This window comes from Poecilia formosa, unplaced genomic scaffold, assembly GCF_000485575.1.
Source record: "Poecilia formosa unplaced genomic scaffold, Poecilia_formosa-5.1.2 Scaffold170, whole genome shotgun sequence".
Taxonomy (NCBI): domain Eukaryota; kingdom Metazoa; phylum Chordata; class Actinopteri; order Cyprinodontiformes; family Poeciliidae; genus Poecilia; species Poecilia formosa.
This window is the reverse complement of record NW_006800109.1, coordinates 1,301,111-1,318,997: the sequence shown is the minus strand read 5'-3', so window position 1 is coordinate 1,318,997 and position 17,887 is coordinate 1,301,111. Positions and strand designations below refer to the sequence as shown.

The 17,887-nt window shown below is 37.9% G+C and overlaps 1 protein-coding gene across 1 annotated transcript in view; it reads left to right on the top strand.

Moving 5' to 3' along the window:
• tmem104 (transmembrane protein 104) overlaps positions 1-17,887 on the top strand; it is a 43,342-nt gene that overhangs the window by 9,551 nt on the left and 15,904 nt on the right. Inside the window, exons 7-8 of the mRNA XM_007565010.2 lie at positions 5,885-5,984; positions 6,930-7,026. Coding sequence (XP_007565072.1) covers positions 5,885-5,984; positions 6,930-7,026 — 197 coding nt within the window. The remainder of the gene's footprint in view (positions 1-5,884; positions 5,985-6,929; positions 7,027-17,887) is intronic.

The following is a 17,887-nucleotide window of genomic DNA, read 5'->3' as shown; positions in this document are numbered from 1 at the left end:
CAACATAAACTGAAAACTAAATGTCTGTCTTTTAGTACAGCAAATATGCTAAATCTACATATCGTATTAGAGGTGCAAGAAAAAATAAATTCTTCCAAACGTTAGAGAGCAATTTCAGAAATTTTCTAGAAAAGCAAGGAAATTTGCTAAAAAAAAAAATCAAAATTTTAGATGAATATCAAAGTTTCTACCAGATACTTAGAAAATTCTGATTTTCAAATGTTAAATATTTTGAATTTTTTTCTAGAAAATTTTAGTTTTTGACTTTTCAATCTACAAAAGTACTTCTTCCTTTGGGAGATTATTTTTACTGACATAAGACATTTTTTCCAGTGTTGCATGTGAAATAATCTTCCAAAGGAATTCGAAATTCTTCATTAAAATTAAGGAATTATCTTAAAGCAAGCTCCTATGTCTTAATTATAGTTGTCTTATTTTGAAAATACTAAAATATCTGCACTAGAAACTAGACTAAAAATACTTGGTGAGATTTTGTTTTTGCAGTGCGGGTATGGTCTTGGTTTTACCTGGACTCTGGTAAATGCTTACATGATTGTGGAACTACTGGAGCTGCTATCTGGTGATGCAGGCTGGAGTCAGAATCACCTTGAAGCACGCAGATGGAGATCCCTGCAGCTCCGTGTTATCGGTGCGTCGCCCGGCTCTGTTAGCATGCACAGCGCCCTCCTGCTCCCTCGTCTGCTCGCCTTAATCAGCTTTACGCGTGCGACTTGAGTCTGCAGGGTCCCTGTTGTTGCAGGAATAAAAGAACAGCAAAAGGTCAAAGCTCTGACATCATCTGTGCTGGGATGTTGTGTCCTGCAGCTGTTCACCAGCAGGGGGAGCACTTGCCACATACGCAGTCACACACATGATGGTACTCTTGTATGCCATCAAGCAGGTCGTGCTGTTGAAGCTGCAGCCGCTGGCTTGTCACTCGGCTTTGAGGAGCTGCAGAAAATGACACAGAGAAGCTCCTTGCTGGCTTTTCACTCCGAGATGTGAGAGTAACACGTGGAGGTATCGATTGGTGATGAAGAAATGACTTTTCTCCCAGCGTCTCTCCTTTGACATGATGGGAAAGCTGACTGTAATCAGAAATGAATTATACAGGCACATGCTGACCGGAGAAAATGAAGAAGCTACTTCATGTTTGACTGACTGCCTTGAATTCATGATCCAAGCACAAGCTGTGGATTTTTGTTTTGATTTTCCTGACAGATTTGGTTGATCTTGTGGTGGCACTGGTTGCCTTTTTCTGCAAAACGGTGGAAAATAAGAGGGTTGAAGCCAATTATTTTTGATTAATTGGATAAAAAGAATTTGGCAGATTTAACCACTAAAAGCTGCAGTATAAGAATCTGTTTCCACATTTGTTGAAACTGTCACCATGTTAGGATGAGATGATTTGTAAAATTAAAAAAAAATCTTCAACAACCACTAGTGCTATGATAGCGCTGTCAATCATTTCTCCTTGATTTCTGCTATGCTGCAGCTAGCATAGCATTTCATGAATGCTAAGGCTAGTTAGCATAGCTAGTGGGGACGGCGGATAACTTGTTGTTCTGTAATGGTAATCTCATGTACTCGCTTATTTAGAAGCGAGTACATGAGATTGATTGGCGCTAAAACCATCATTGTCTACTACTACAGATTACTGATGTTTTCCTAATATGTAAACTTGGCTTAACTCATCTTCGCAATCACTTAAAAATAAACAAACGCCGTTCAGCCTGGTGGCCCGCCAGACCTCAAATATACTAAATCTTACCAGTATTTTTGGTCTGGTTTCTAGTCCAAAACTTGAAATAAGGCAAAACTAACACAAGTAACTTTTCAGCAAGATATAGGTGCTGATTTAGAGTACAGATTACTTCACTTATAATATGGGAAAAATGTCTTCCTATAAGCTAAATAATCTGCCAATGAACCAATACTTTTTTTTTGTCAATATTAATAAATTGACTCAAAACAAGCTCTTGTATCTTGCTGAAAAGTTACTTGTAAGTTGTCTGATTTCAAGAGTACTAAGATATTTGCATTAAAAAAGAGACCAAAAATACTTTAACGTTTTGTGTGTTTCTGTATGTGGGAAACCCAGAGGGAGGCTGTGGTGCTTAAATGTCTTAGTGATTTAAATTCTTTTTTTCTGATGCTCACTTTGAACTTCAACATGCTTCAAGTTTCCGCAAGGTGATTGGCCGATTCCCTCAATTGTTAATGAGCAATCGAGCAGGTGTACCTGCTCACAAAGTGTTGTAGACTGAAACTGTTCTCACAGGAAGATATAGATTCTAAACTGAGGTAATTAAGCAGAATGAATGGAAGCAAGTTCATTACGCCAGGTTGCATTTCTACAACATTAAACGAGTGCAACACCACCTCTCCACTCCGTTCTGCCCATCAGTCCTACACCTTTACAGCCAATTAAAAAGCTTTTCCCCTGCTGCTGCAGAGCGATGCTTGGAGGACGTTTGACTTCCTCTTGGGTAGAAATTGACGTGACGGCAGCGGCGGCGGTTCTGTTGGAATAAGTCCATGGATTTTGTATCAGCCCGACCTGCAGCCACTGACAGGAATGTTGATGGGGGGCCCGGCTTATCTGCAGCACTGTAGCAGCAGCTGCTTTAACCTTCACATCAATGATTTGAAAGTTGATTAGAAGGCGACTTTGGGAAAGTCACAGAGAGGGGCTGTCCTTGCGTCAGCATCTTGTCTCTGCTGTTCTTTACCTGTGATATGACGCGTTGGCTGTGCAAACATCACGATTGTTTCTCCAACGTAAGCCGCCCCTCCCCGACATATGCAGGACCGTGGTGACGAATACTAATTCAATCTGCAGTAAAACGGGCTTCTGTCTGTAATTGGAGTCAAACACGAACACATCTATTGTATTTAAGTGGTTTTGGATTAAATGTCATTGTTGTGAGGAGATGAATATCCAGGCGGTTTGGAAGATAAATGGTCATTTACAGTTTACATCAGTTTTTTCCTGCAATTGTTCCTGGTGTCATTTAATTTCAGTGTTGTGTAAAGACTTGTTGCAGTGAAACTGATCAATATTCAGAGTGCATTTCCAGGAAAGATGTCCGCTTGATGAAGGCTTAATTTGTGACTTAAAGAGACGCAAAACAAATATGGCTTCAGCTTAATGATGGGAGTATTTTAGTTGAATAAAAATGTCCCTTAATTTGTAAATAAAAATGTAAAAACAGGAAAATAAGATTTGAAGACTGAACAGTAAACTTATTTACAGCATAAAGAAAAATACTGTAGTTCAAAAAATGTGCAAATGAACGTCCCACAATAAGAACATTTCTGTTCAACAGGCAAAGTAGATTCACAGAAAAATGGAAAATAAAACGGTAAAAATACTGTATAGTTGGGGCAAAATTACAACATAATGTAGTCATTAGGAAAACGGTGTACTCCAGTCCAAAAGAAACGGAGTTTAATTTAAAAATGAACAAAATGACAATTTAAAAACTACAATAAAAACTCTGCAACAGTATAAATGTGCAGCAGAAAGAATTAATATATGAATACAGTAATTAGAAAAAACTGACTAAAATGTAAATTTGTGTGTAAAAACAGACTAGAACTGGAAAAGCTGTCGGATAACAGCAGGGCTGTAAATGTTTATGGTTTGTTGGGAGCAGTTTAAAGTCTTAACAGGAAGGATCTGCTGTAAATGCTCCTTTGTGCACTTTGGATGCAGCAGCTCGTCCTCCAGGGTTTCACTTGATACAAACCTTTCGGTTTTATTTTCTGTTAATTTTTCTCTTTTTGTTTTTAAAAATTAGATTGCGTTAAATCACATTAAGTTGGTTTGACGCAGTGTAGTGTGAAAGCGAAGCACAGCAGTGGAAAATACAAAAAATATCGTAACTCTGATCCCAAATCAAACCGGCTCTGTCGAACTTTTGGGTGTGGAATCAGTAATTCGGTTATCTGTAAATTACCTTCATTAGTTTTGCAGTTGGATGTTTTCTCAGCTCAGTCCGTCTCTGCTGTGTTTGACCAAATGTAGCCTTGGCGTTTTTCTCCCCGAACCGACAGGCCGTCATGTCCGCTGTCAGTCCGGTCAGAGGTAATGTGCTGATGGATGCTAATGATTCCCACAGCTGCATGAAGCGCCGCGCCGCTACATGAAGACTCATTTCGCTGCGTTTTTGCCTGTGGCTCTGGGTAATTGGGTGATATTAGTTACAGTCTTGTGAAAGTCTGCGTCCCCCGCGGTCACACCATCGCTTACTGACGGGCGGAGCAGAGAACAGGACTTCCTGTAATGTGTTCATGTTGATCCAGCGCTAAGGAAAAGAAGCTTAAATCTTCCAGAAGTTCACATTTCAACTTAATTTTCTAAATGGTCATAAATGGCATCTCCAGCTACATTTTTACGCTAAAGTTTGTGTGCGAAACACGTGTGCAAAGTGTCAGCATGACAAAATATGGATAAATAAAATACAAATAGGTTTTTATTTACAGATAAATAAAACTTTATAGTCTGACTATAAACACAAACGGGCCTGAGTTCAGTCATGAGTGAAACAGTTTTTGTTAAACTCTAATGGAAACTGTGACCTGTATTTATCTGTTTGAGTTTGTCTGATTTAACTGTTATGTATCCAGTTAAATGTGAATTAAAATAATTATATCTGGTTTGTTTGGCTGCAGGTTAACCAAACAAGCATCTGAGAACTTCAGCTTGATAAATATTTATAGTTAACATTTCTAAAAGGATGTAATAATTTCTTTACCATCCTGAATATAAAACCTGGAATTGTTGGAGATGTTTGGTTTGAGACAATCAAACTGTTAAACTTTTTTTTTGAAAATGTGCGTTTTTACATTTCAAAATAACAAAACTAAGTTTAGAGTGGGATCCATTTACATCACTTATATTTATCTATTGTATTTATATGCCGATTAAATAATTTTTTAATTAAAAATAACAGCCGTTTACGTGCACTATGCACATTATTGGAAAGCAAAGTTGTAAACGGGACAGTTCTCACCGAGACTCGTTCACAGCAAAGACTCGTTCAAAAGAATCAAGTCGCTAATAAACGACACTTCAGTATTCCCTGCTGGTCTGATCATATAATCCTGGCGTGGTTTTCTTTCAAGCGGTATCTTTTCTTTCTTGAGTGACCCAGTTTTAAGCCACTTATCCATTATTTTTAAACACTATAATTAGATAAGCTAGCTGTAGCGTCGCACCTTGACCTGACGTCACAACAAACGGTCGTTGACATGCAGTACCTCGTGGACCAGTAGGGGGCTCCCTCGGACACGGTTTGAGAAGGTCTAGAAGTTTCTCCAACCTCATATCCTCTGAAATTAGTTTTGAGAACTAAATTGTTCATTTAGTTTTAAATCTCTCTTTGAACTTGATTTAATCATTAGCTGAACTCTCTGGGTTTTCTAAGAATTTGTGGTCAGAAGATGGAAATCTGTCCGGCTTTATTTTTTTAATGGGCCCTACTCATGTCTTGGGCAAAAATGAATTATCTGACCCCTCGTTTATGGTGCAGAGGATGATGGATGTGCAGCACGTTTTGGATGTTTCTACTGGTGAAATTTGTCGATCATTGTGGGAGAGAACAGAGAAATTAAAGCTGATGGACGTTTTTGCTCTTATTGAGTGATTAGGGTAATAATTAATCCATTAATATTCCTCATTAAACACAAAAGATGTGCCTGGCACCTAGAGGCTGCCTCAGATGGAGGGACGCCGCTCTAAAATTGATGCAGACGTTTGACAGTCAGCCATCAATCATGGCGGCGTGTTTGGACGGCTGCCGCGAATGAAGAATGTGTTTGTTTGTCGCCTCTTGATCTCGTGTTTCTTAATGAATCGCATCTTCATCCTCTCTTTCAGTCGGAGTCAACATGTTCTACGTCTGCATCATCGTCTACCTGTACGGCGACCTGGCCATCTACGCTGCCGCCGTGCCCATTTCGCTCATGGAGGTCGCCTGGTGAGACTCCCACTCGTTTGTTTCCTCTTGGCGTGACCTCCTGACCTCTGAGGATGAAACAATAAAGCTTCGTTTGCAGACGCCCGCAGGCCTCCTCCCCTCTGCAGCCTCCAGAAAGGAGTTTATTGCAAAACTGAAAAGAAGATATTTTATTTAGTTAAGGGACAAATATCCAAAATCCAATACAGAAGCTCATATCTCAGTTTTGACCTCAGCGGATTAAAGCTTTTAATTATGCCTTAACCAATCCCATTCAGTTCAACAATATAACGGCAAGAAAAATGAAAATATTTAATGCAAAGTTTTATATTTGATTTTTTTAAAATGTCAGTGTTTTCTTTGGCTGACCTTATTTTTGCAACTATCCTTTTTCAACCTTTTGACATTTAAACTTTCATTAGCATCTTCAGAGCTAAAGCAGCACAAACAAAAATAGTCGAGTTTGTTGACTCCAATTTTATCTGGAGGAGGAGGGGGGCTGGTTGACCTTTCATGACCTCTGGAAACATTAAAATCTTTAAATGATGGCTGCACAAACGCAGCACAACGTTTGACATCAAATTTGTTACATTTGAAGAAAGTGAGGCGGCAACTTCACTCAGATTCAACACATTACTTCATTCAATGTGAGACACGGCGCCTCCTGAGGTGAGGCGTGGTACTGCATGTCCTCACTCTGGTCCTTTTTCATGTATGCAAAGCATAACTTCAGCAATCTTTGACCACATAAATGTTATTACCACAAAAGAGACTAAAGAAATATCAAACTGACTTTCCATTTTACTTTAACTGCCTCAGCTAATCTAGTTGGGACTAGATTAAAATTTGTAATTAACTGCAGAGTCTGAAATTAATTGCATTTTAATACCATTTTCAATTCAAATCCCATTTTGTTTCTGGATTATTGAATAAATAGCAATGTTTTGTGTTTTTGTTCTTGCGCAGCGGGAATCACTCCTGCAGCGCCGGCAGTGTGAAGTACAACGACACCGACGCCTGCTGGGGCTCCGTCACCAGGAAGGACGCCTACAGGGTGTTCCTGGTGAGTGCTGACGTCTTTCTGCAAACTGGTTAAATCAAAGTTCAACCGGAGCAGGCGTGGCTAAACAAATGGCACTCGGGCCTATTTGCGGTCCTTGGAATAATCTTTCTGGCCCTGATCACTAAGAAATTTAGGCCTCCAGTAAATGGATCTGATGAAACGAAATCTATTTTCTGAAATGGAAAGTTTTTTTTTGTTTTTACTACTGAAGTATTTTAAGTTAAGTAGTCATGTTTGTTTTCATTTTAATTTCATAGTAAGTGTAACTAAAAACATGGAGCTGCTTCTGGCTCAGAAAGCCGATCTGGCCACAGCCAGGATCCCTTCAGACTTAGGCCCACAGCATCACAGAGCCTCCACTGTACCTTACAGACGACATGAGCAGCTCGATTCAGACTGCAGCACATGGTCTCTCCTTCCTCCCGTCTTTCCTTCCTCCTTTTATCGCAATGAGAAATTGTTCCACTCGTAGATCTTTTTTTTTTTTTTCCAATCATTCTTCAGCATCTTTGCCTCCTCCCTCCTCTTCTTACTTCTCCTCTTCCTCATCCTCTGTAAAGTCCTTGAAGTCGCAGCTCCAGTTTTTGCTCTGACAGTGACGGATGTTCTGATCTTTCTGCGTAATTTCGCTCTCCTTCTTGTCCTTGCTTACATTTTAATAGAATTACCAAAAAAGCCAATAAGTGAAATTTTCTCTCCTGTGGGATATTATTTAAATAATGCTGATTTATAATCTCCGCTCGCTGTGTTTACACTTGCAGTTTCTAAAACTAATTTTCTACTTTATGCTCAGTCAGGTATTTCATGCAAATATTTTGTACCAGGAATAAACAGGCTGATCATAGTAAAACGCCATTTTCACTTTCATATCGACCTAAACTCCTCTGATCCTTTTCAGTTTTATATTAGAAAACTTTTCCTGATTTTTTTTTATTTATTTTTTTTTATCTTTTGTATGTTTTTAATCTTAATTTCTGCAGTGAAAAATACCTTAACAATAAAACAGGAAACTGGAATAAAATTTCTGTTCAATGAAAATGTATTTAGTGAGGCATAAAGTGATAAAATATATTTTTACTATCAAGTAAAAATTAGATGTTTACAATGTTTGTGGTTTGTACAACTAAAATAAAATTCTTATTTTAAATGCATCATAGAGAGAAGATGGCGATATTCCAAATCCTCCTTTTCCTTCTATTGCTTAACCCAGATTATAATCAGGTTTAATCTTTCATCAGGTCAAACTGAGCTGCAGATGATGAAACTTTAACAGAAACGACGACAGTAACATCTAAACGAGCTGTAGATGAATATTAATGTTCCAGCTGTTCAGAACCTCCGGTCCGGTTGGACCTACGGTCCAGACCAGCAGAATATTGACTCTGAATTATTGATCGGCTCCTCTCGGTTCGCCGCTGTTGCCTGCCGGGCGAAACCGCCAAGCCGACTGCTTTCCCTCCCAGCAGCGGCACAAAATTGGTTGCTGAAAGCTAAAACTTTGATATATTAATCTGACCTTTATCTCTAAAGAAAGATGTGCAGAAACTTATTTCCTCCTCACTTTACTGAAAACTGATTTTTTTATTTTACTGAGTTTTTGTTTTATTGCATTCCTACCATAGAAAAATCAACAGATTACATTAGCATGTAATAAACAATGTATTTTGTCTTTATTACATAGTTACCCTAAACAGCAGCTATTAAGTCTTAAAGGGACAGTGTCGTATAAAATCAACTTTATTTTACATTATTTGGAGTGCTTGAGAAATTTCCAGCTGTGAGAAATGCCTGGTTGGACTTAGCCCCGCCTTCCAGGTCTAAGCTCCTCCCCCACTGAGCTCCTTCAGACTAGCCAGCAGCACCTGCTGTGCTTCTGAGCAATGCTGGTAAAAACGTTGTGAAAGGGTGAATAGAGGATCCAAGCAGTGACGACTTCCTGAAGATGGAGTTTCAGAAAGACAGAGGCCCAATTATAGGAGGAGTAAAATTTATTTTGTCATTTGATTTTGTTTTGCTACATTTTTCGTTTTTATATTTGTGTGTGTTGGAGTTTTCTGCGCATTTCCACCTGTTCACTGAACAGAGTAGCTGCATCGACAGTTGCATGAGGGATTCCTCAAGGCTGTATTCTTGGTCCTGACTTGTTTATCAGGTCCGAAGCTTTTTGTAAGATATTTTAAACCCTGTCCATGTAAACATTTTTTAAGTCTTTAGTTTCTAAATGACATGACCACTAAATCCTCCTTTATCTTGTTTTGGGTCTCTGTTGTTAAACATTGAATATTGTTTGAAAATCTGTTTTAAAGAAACTGTTTTAGTAGAAGGTCCAACCTAATTCAACCTGCATTTATTGATTTCAGGAAGTTTTTAACTGGCTTATTCCTTATTTCTGGGGGGTTAAATTAGTTTTCTCTTTACTGTAGAAACTCCTGCCTTGATTTTTACCAGAAAAATGAAACACAAAAACTCTTCCAGTTACTGGACTGATTTTTTGAAGCTTGGAAACCTTTTATGATAAAAAAACACCACCTGTAGTTTGCATGCACCTCAAACACAGTAACCTTAATTTTTTTTAAAGATAAGGAGCAGGTTTCCCTCTTTGTTGTACTTGCGGTGCACATCTTTACATTTTGTAAAGTGTTTTATAATGAAGCCGACATTGACGACCGTTTTATCTCATGAATATAAAGCAATCGTGTTTGCTGTAAACATTTCCACAGCCTCGACATAATTTAATGTACCAGTGGATAACTCGGCGACCTTAAGGAAAAATCCCAAACTGCTTGTTTAAATGTAAACATTGAAATGATTAAAGCGGCTGCCTGTTTCTGAACGAGCCTCTCTTGGGTTTAAATTGTGATTTCTCTGAGCACTTTTGGCAGGTTTCCCCCTCAGGGAGCTTCCTGCAGGACTTGTTTTTTCCACCGTTGACAACAGATTGTGGGATATTTTTAGGTGGAACTACAGCTGTCCCTGCACATATCTACAACTTCACAGAGGGAGCAAGAAAAAACGAGACCAGCATTATATTTAGTGTTGTTACGCTGCTCTATATTTAACCTGTTTTAAAATGGTTTCCAACCTTGCTTTTTTCCTTTCTTTATCCTTTTCTTTCTTTTTCTCTTTGTTTTCTTTTCATTTTTCTTTGTTTTTCTTTTTGCTTTTTCCTTTATGGCTGTTCCAGAAACGCATAAAAAACTTGATTATTGCGTTAAAACCATATTAAAGTCTCAGCTGTAAAGATGAATTTTCTAAACCATCTCTTTAAACTTTCCTGTTTGGGGTGTTTGTTTAAACTTGGTGTCCCTCCAGGCTTTGATTCAGTTTTTATTTTTTTGGATCCCTCTTTGGGCTGCTTCCTCCATCACATGTCAGAGCTATGAAGTGATTGTCAGTCCTGGCGGCGGCGCTCGGCCTGTGGGGGAATCTGATTTTAAATGCTGTGGCAGAGGTTAAATTAGCTGCTATCTATTTATGATCTCCTCATGCATTTGCAGGTTCTGTTTAGTTTTCCTCCGTCGGGACGTTACTGGAAATATTACACGAAGCAATCGCTCTTACAGGAGCCCAGTTAATATTTAATCAGGTCAGATTTTTGACTTGATCAGTTCTACCATCAGTATGAAATCATGCATCCTGGTTTAAACTGCTGGGATTTTCTCAGCTGCATATTGATTTCCATGTCCTGTGCAGCTGACGGCATCTTTATCCCGTTTTTAGTCTTTCCTGAATCATATTAGGAGGCATTGCATAAAACACTGCTGGGTGCTGAGCAGCTTTCATTGGGGTGTCCAAACTTTTTTGGGTCAAAAGTAGTTGTGGGACGAAAAACCCCAACCTAAAATCAAGCAAGTAACATGGCCCGTTATTTATCGCAGATCCAAAATTTGAGAAGGATTTTTACGGCAGTGTTTTAGGGCCGTTATGGATGAAAAAGGAGTAAATTTCTGGCAAAAACTCAGAAATTTTCAACATTTGAAATTCAGAAATTTCCATGTTTTTGTAGAAAATTTCTGATCTAAAAATGTGTTTTTCCCTAGCAGATTTCCTTTTCTCTAGAACATTTCTGATTACTGTCAAAATTTTGGCGTCTTTTGGAAGAAATGTACTTTTATTTCTACAATGGCCCAGATTTTGCATGTTTTCTGTACTAAAAGGAAAAACATCCAGTTTTCAGATTCTTCTGGGCTCAATTGAATAAATTTATTTTCAGTAGTAGGTTTTGGGTACTTTCTTTCCAAATGCTTGCTATATTTAACCAAGTTTTAGAAAGAATAAAGTTGACTTAAGTTTGTTAAAGCTCGGTTATTAAAAACTAATACTTTATGTTGAACTTTATATTTACTTTGCAAGAAAATTATTTTTTACCCTGATTACAATTTAAGTTTCCACCTTCAGGCCAAATTTGTATAATTTTGAGCTGCAGTTGGGGGTCACATAAAATCAATCTGAGGGTCACAAATGGCCCCTGCGCCGCACTTTGGAAACATTTTGTTCTCCTGATTGACCAGAATTAAACTCTGTCCTCGATCGCCTCCTGCTCGGGTTTTTTCACCACTGGGTCCAGTTCAATCTGCTTCAGATGCATTCTTCTCCCAGTTTGCAGGACCTGATGGGAAATCAATGCAGCTTTTGGGATCCGAAGCAGTTTATGCTTACGCTGCATTGTTCGCAGCTGATTTTCATGCAATTACTCCGTCTCCATTAAGTCTGTTGGACTGAAGTTAATTTAAAGTGCAAAGTTCAGCAAAGTGGCTGTAAAACTTGAGAAGTAACCCACCCTGCCACTCCGCTCAAAGACGCCTCTGATTGATTAACTAACAAAGATTTATTCCAGGAGTTTTACTGACCTTCATGCCCGTTCTCTATCAACGCCTTTCACTGTAGTCTTTGTTCTTTTAAACATTAGTATCCGCTGCGTTTATATAAGCCATTCGGTTAAAATAAAGGCATTAAAACTGGCTTATGGAATGAAAAATGAGCCAAAAGTCCTTTTCTGTGAAATCAGAAAAGGAGCGGACATAAAGTTAAAGTTGTTTTAGAAATGGCTAAACATGGCTAAACATTGGCTAGAAATGGCTAAACATTGAAAAAATGATAAAGAAATATTTACTATGCAAAATAAAAGCCGCGTATTTATGGACTGCACAACTTTAATGGCATCAATAGGTGGTTAGTGACTCTTTTGGAAAAAGAAACTCAGCTAAACACAGAAGAAATGGAGCAGGAATGGTTTATATGGTATTAAAATATATATATATATATATATATATATATATATATATTAACCAAACAAATTAATGGTGTCAGCAGTTTTGTCGGCGTCTTTCATGAAAAGAAACAGACGGATAGGCAATCGATCAAGAAAATGCTCTGTAGTAAAGAAAAGCAAACCTGGCACATATAATCACTGAAAGGTGTTCAAAGTGTGGCCTGTGGGCCAGTTGCAGCCCTCTGGAGGGTTTTGGGCGGCCAACTTACGAACAGAGCAAATCTGGCCTTCAATCACAGCTGTTTGATTCAGATGGATGCTTTTTCTCTTTCAGGGGAACATTTTTATATATAATTTTTTTTAAATTTGGTATGAAAAATGCATTCCCATTTATTAAAGTTTTTTTGCAAGAGCTGATGTCACTTAAAACAACCCAAAGAAATTCAGAAACTGATGTACTGATCTGTTTCCTACAAAAATCAAACTTAGTTTTTAATTACATTTTTTTGAACAGATAAAATTTAGAAAAGTCACCAAAACATTGTTTTAAAAATGTCTTTTTAAAAATATAACAACTTTGGACCTCTGCTGCAAATTGACAAAACTAACATGAAACGCATAAAATCACAAAAAGTTTGAAGAAAATAAACTTTTAACACTGAGAAAAATATCACTAATTGAGTCGGGTTTAAAACATGAACCTTGTTTCAGTTTTTTGGAGGCAGCAGGAATAAATCGCCGTCAGTTTGTGGTCAGGAAGGAGATGCAGAGGTCATAACGGACGATTTCCATTAATCTGACCTTGTTGTCCTGTGATAAACGGGATGATTCAGTGGTTTTCCAGATAGCATGTTCTGCACAGCCATGCATCATGTTTTCATTAAACCCTGATACTCAAGGTCATCAGCAGACGCATCGTTTCTCATTTATTAGGTGGTTTTTAAACCTTTGAGTAAAGAAAATTCCTCCCTAAAGCTACAAACATTTATTTTAACATTTTTCCTTTAAACCTCATCAGGCTTACATTTATTCATTTCAATGACTAGAAAGGAGAGAAGCTTCAAAAAGAGCATTTAGATTAGCTGAGCTGTTAATTTTGTTCCTGTGATGTTCAGAAAGTTAGATATTTTGCTGCAGGCTCACATTGCAGCCAGTTTGCTAAACCAGGTAGTGAAAGCTGATTTTTATTATATCCACCTGCCTTGTTGTAGCAGCAAAACCTTAAAGTTAGGAGGAGAGAAACACAGAATAAATCACCTGCTGGGTTAAGTATTCTGGCCTTGGCAACTAAATTCAATGCAAACAGAAAAAAATGCATCCTTGATTTTAGTAAATTAAAGACAATCAAGTGTAATATAGAATGTTTTGGAACAATAAAATTAAACTTGTGTAACAAGGAGATCCCCAAAATTTCCATAATTTATTTCAAGATAATTTCCTCATTGAGCTTATTTTATTGATCCATTTTATGTAAACTTAAATCAAAGATTCATGTGTAACATTTTTATTTTAATCAATTGATTTGATGAAAATCAAACAAATTGATTGTATTAAAGAAAAATCCAGTGTGTTTGGAAAAATAAGTAGTTGTGGACATTTTCTTTCCGTTCGACACCTAAAGCCAAAACCAAGTTAATTTCTCAGGAAGGACCTTCTGAAGATGCATAAAAATGTTGGAAACAAGCTAAAGCTATTTGCTGCAGGAGTTTACCGTTATTTGTCTGATAGCTGATTTGCTTCTGTCTGCATGAGTTTGGTAAATTTTTCTTTTCTGTTTTAGACGAAGAAAAGTGGGAATATGAAGCACATCTCATCTAAAACTGGTTATTTATTGTTGCATAATTGTCTCTTTTTCCAAAGAAAAACAGGTCATGACCTCAGTCGAAATGCAGAGAAGCTGTGGGTTTTTTTGTTGAAATTCGAGCTGCTGGTTTATCTTAACTGATTGGTGGTTCGGTCCCAGCGCCCTGCAGGAACTCTGCTGGGAGAATTTAAGTGTCGTCCACTGACCCGTTATGCCCCTACGAGGCGTTTTATTCTTATAGGTCTATTAGCTTCTTTTGGGAGGAAAATGTCTTCTCGCCTCCTTTGATTCATTTTTGCAAAAGCTTGGAGGGAATTGATGCCATTAGTCCGCAGGCAGACGATCGTTTCTCCCTCAGACGTGTCACAAATATTCCTGTTTATTTTTACAATGATTGATATGCAATGGTTTGTTTTTTACCAACGTGACTTTATTTCATGGTTTAATTAGGAAAATGGCACAAAACAGAAGTTCTGTCCATCTTCAGTTAAACAAGCTGCTGTCAGTACGTTCATATTTTGCAGCTTCTGGGTCTAATTTAGTTTTTGCTTTGTGTGGGAATCTGTTGGTTTGTGGCTTTCATGACGAATTTAGAAATCCTTGAAAATCTGTCACAATCCAGATTTTCTTCCAGATCTTGTAAATTGATTTTGAATAACCTGTTCTTGCCTTAAAACGTTTGAACTTAAAAGTACCGTAATTTCCGGACTATCACCCCTAATTTTTTCCATAGTTCTTGAACTTTGACTTAAGTCAGTTTATACGTTTAGCAGAGATGCAGCTGAGAATACTGAATTTATTCAAAATGCTCAAAAATCAAATTTAGTCTGATAAATATTTTGAATAATTTGATATTTCTTTATATAATAAAAAAAAAACCAGTAAGCTAATCAATACTGGGAATTTAAGCTACAGAATTTTGTGCACAAACTTATTTTTGCATAAATATAAAATAATGGATTCTGATGGAACCCTGGAAAATTTTAAATGTTCAGTTTACACCGTGTTTTCCTCTCGTCAGTCAAATAATTTAAACAGAACCTCTGGACAGTTCGAGTATAACAATTGTTTGAATTACAAATTTCTGAATTGAATCACGTCTCTAAAAACCAGAATCAATTTTTATCTCTTGTTTAGCACGTTCAGAAACAAGGCAGTTTAAAGTGCTTTACACTTTAAAAACTTAACAGTAACCAATTATGAAACTTGGAGGTGAAACTCAGTGTTTCGGTTCTTTTACAGTTTTCTAAGTCGTTCAGGGATTTATAAGCTACCAGATGTTAGTCTATTATCTGAGGTAAAGAGGGCCAGCGTTCTGGATTGGCTGCAGCTGTCTGATTTACATTTTTGTTTAGACAGACAAGCGCATGGATCCATTTCTTTAGATCTTACTGGAACATTAGTCCTTTAATCCTGAAAATGTTCTTCAGGTGACAGAAGACTGACTTTGTAACCTTCTTTGTGTCTCTGGATGCTCAGAACAGTAATGTTACAAGCAGTGTTTTGTTTGCTACCAGTATGCATTTCATTAAGTGAGGTGAAGTTCAGCCTCTGTAAGTTAGTGGGTGTGATTATTCAGTAGTCCGTGAATTACGGACTACTGACGAGGGAAAATTGGTACATTTTCCCTCGTTCTTTCTAGTTTCCAAACCCCAATAAAATTTTTACTTTAGACTTTTAAACTAGAGTCCAAGCAAAGGGCATTAATGGACTGCATGTTTTTTCTTGATTTTATTTTTTTTGCTCCAAAGTTTGAACAAAAGATTCAAGGTGATTGTGACCTCATTACACAAAGTTCAGAACTCTGCAGAAAGACCTTTTTGTTTATTAAAACCACAGAAGTAGAACATCCTAATCACCCTCTAAATCACGCTGCAGATGAACCAACGTGTGATTAACTTTTACACGAGTTTTCTGCACGCCGTCCCATTAACGGGCTCTGCTTATTGCTACAGCGTTTGCTTTGGCAGGGAGGAAATTGATGCAGTTTATTGCTGCAGCAGTCAAATAAAGGCGTCTCGACTAAATGTTGCATCGGTTTGGATTAATTTAATGTCATATTGTTAATCTCAGAGGGATTTTATCCAGTCTGGGTCGAATCCCAATGGAGATGTTTTTATTTTACAGCCTATATTTAAAGGTCAAACCCAGGTTGACTGGTAAATGGTGTCAGCTCAATCATTTACATTTGCATCATTTATTGTTTTTCTGTTACTGAATATTCTTAAATATTTTCCATTTTAACTAATTTTGCTCAAATTATAAAGCCCTGAAACTTAGACGCTGCATGTCGTTTCCGTCCGTCTTCCTCATCTTCTCCTGTTCAGGTTGTCTTCCTCCTGCTTTCACTCTGTATCTATGATCATAAAGAGCTGACGGTGTCTAATAAACAGTCGAGACGTTGGCCGTGTTTGAGTTAAGTCAGCCTTCAGGGCTCGCCTCTGGTTGTTGTCACTCTGTTGTAAATCTGCTTTTGCTGATATTCTGGGAGTTAATTTTGAAGCTGCTGCTTAAAACCATTCCTCCAGTCAGAAAAGGGTTGGATTTAAAAAACACTGTTGGTGCTCTCGCTTAATAACATAAATGTACATCTACGCTGTTGGCAAAACAAAGTATTTCGAAGATGAACTGTTCTATTTTGTTCCAGGGTTTGCAGAAACTTCACCCTTGCATTGCAGCGACTGCGTCTTTCAGTTGTTTTTCTGTTTACAGGCCACAGGGTTTGTCCTTTTATTGAGCAACTTTCAGTTTATAAAGTTGATTAATCTCTGGGGGGGGGGGGGTCCTCCTGAGCATTCAGATCCCTTTATGCTGAATCGTGTCCCAACATTTCACCTGCACTAGAGTTTGAACTGATTAAAAGAAAAGCTTTAGCAAAACCAGTCTGCTGGCCGGAGATTGGAATCGGACAGTTTATCCCTGATTGGGTCGTATATTAAACATTTGGGGTTTTCTGCCTGTTCTGAACCATAATACGCTTTACATTTTAAAGGAAAAAAATCAGAATAACCTTGCTACTGTAGCTGAAAGTAAACAGCCTGGAGAAAAACTTTCTGTAGCGCCAACATGAGAGTAAAAGTTAAAATAGTTGGTGTCCAGCATGTGGGTGGTCTGCAGAGATGTTAGCTGCACTTTTCCTGACATGTCCTTGTCCAGGGTCAAAGAGGACACAAACAGTGGTGTCCACCCCTGGGGGACACCACTGCTGAGTAAAGCTAAAGGCTATTTGTCAATGCATAAATGTTCATTTTCTGTTTAATTCAAATTTTTGTCTTTAAGCAGAATGTCAGTGCCAGCTAACGGGAAAGAAATGCTAACTAATGACGTATTAGCTAGCTAACATATGGTGTATTGGCTACCTAATGTGCCCTAGGAGCAGGACAGCTACCTATTTTGCATCTACAATGGGAAATTGCAAATTGTCAGTTGGATGAACAAAGTTTGTACATTTGTGGCTCTACAGACCTTAAATTCTAGTCAAAGTGGTCTTAAAAAGGTCTTTGAAAGTCTTATATTTGTGTTTATGAAACCTGCAGAAAGCCTGTTAAATCTCACAGGTCTAAATTTTAATTAGCAGTTTGGATCGGAGAGAAATCCTGTTTTGGGTGTCCGGAAAAAGCCGTATCGGTGCATCTCTACTGGGATATTCAGCGTCTCTTGCTGTAATGCTGGTCAGGTTTTGTTAATTTGTTTCTGGTGATTAATATTGCCAACAGTAGTCACTCCTTCATTGTGACAAACATTTAACTCCAGAAGATATTAAGTGCGCCGTGTTGCCTACCAGGCGTCATTTCTACTCCCCTCTGCAGTATCATCACCTCCAACCTCTCCAGTCGCGTTCGGAG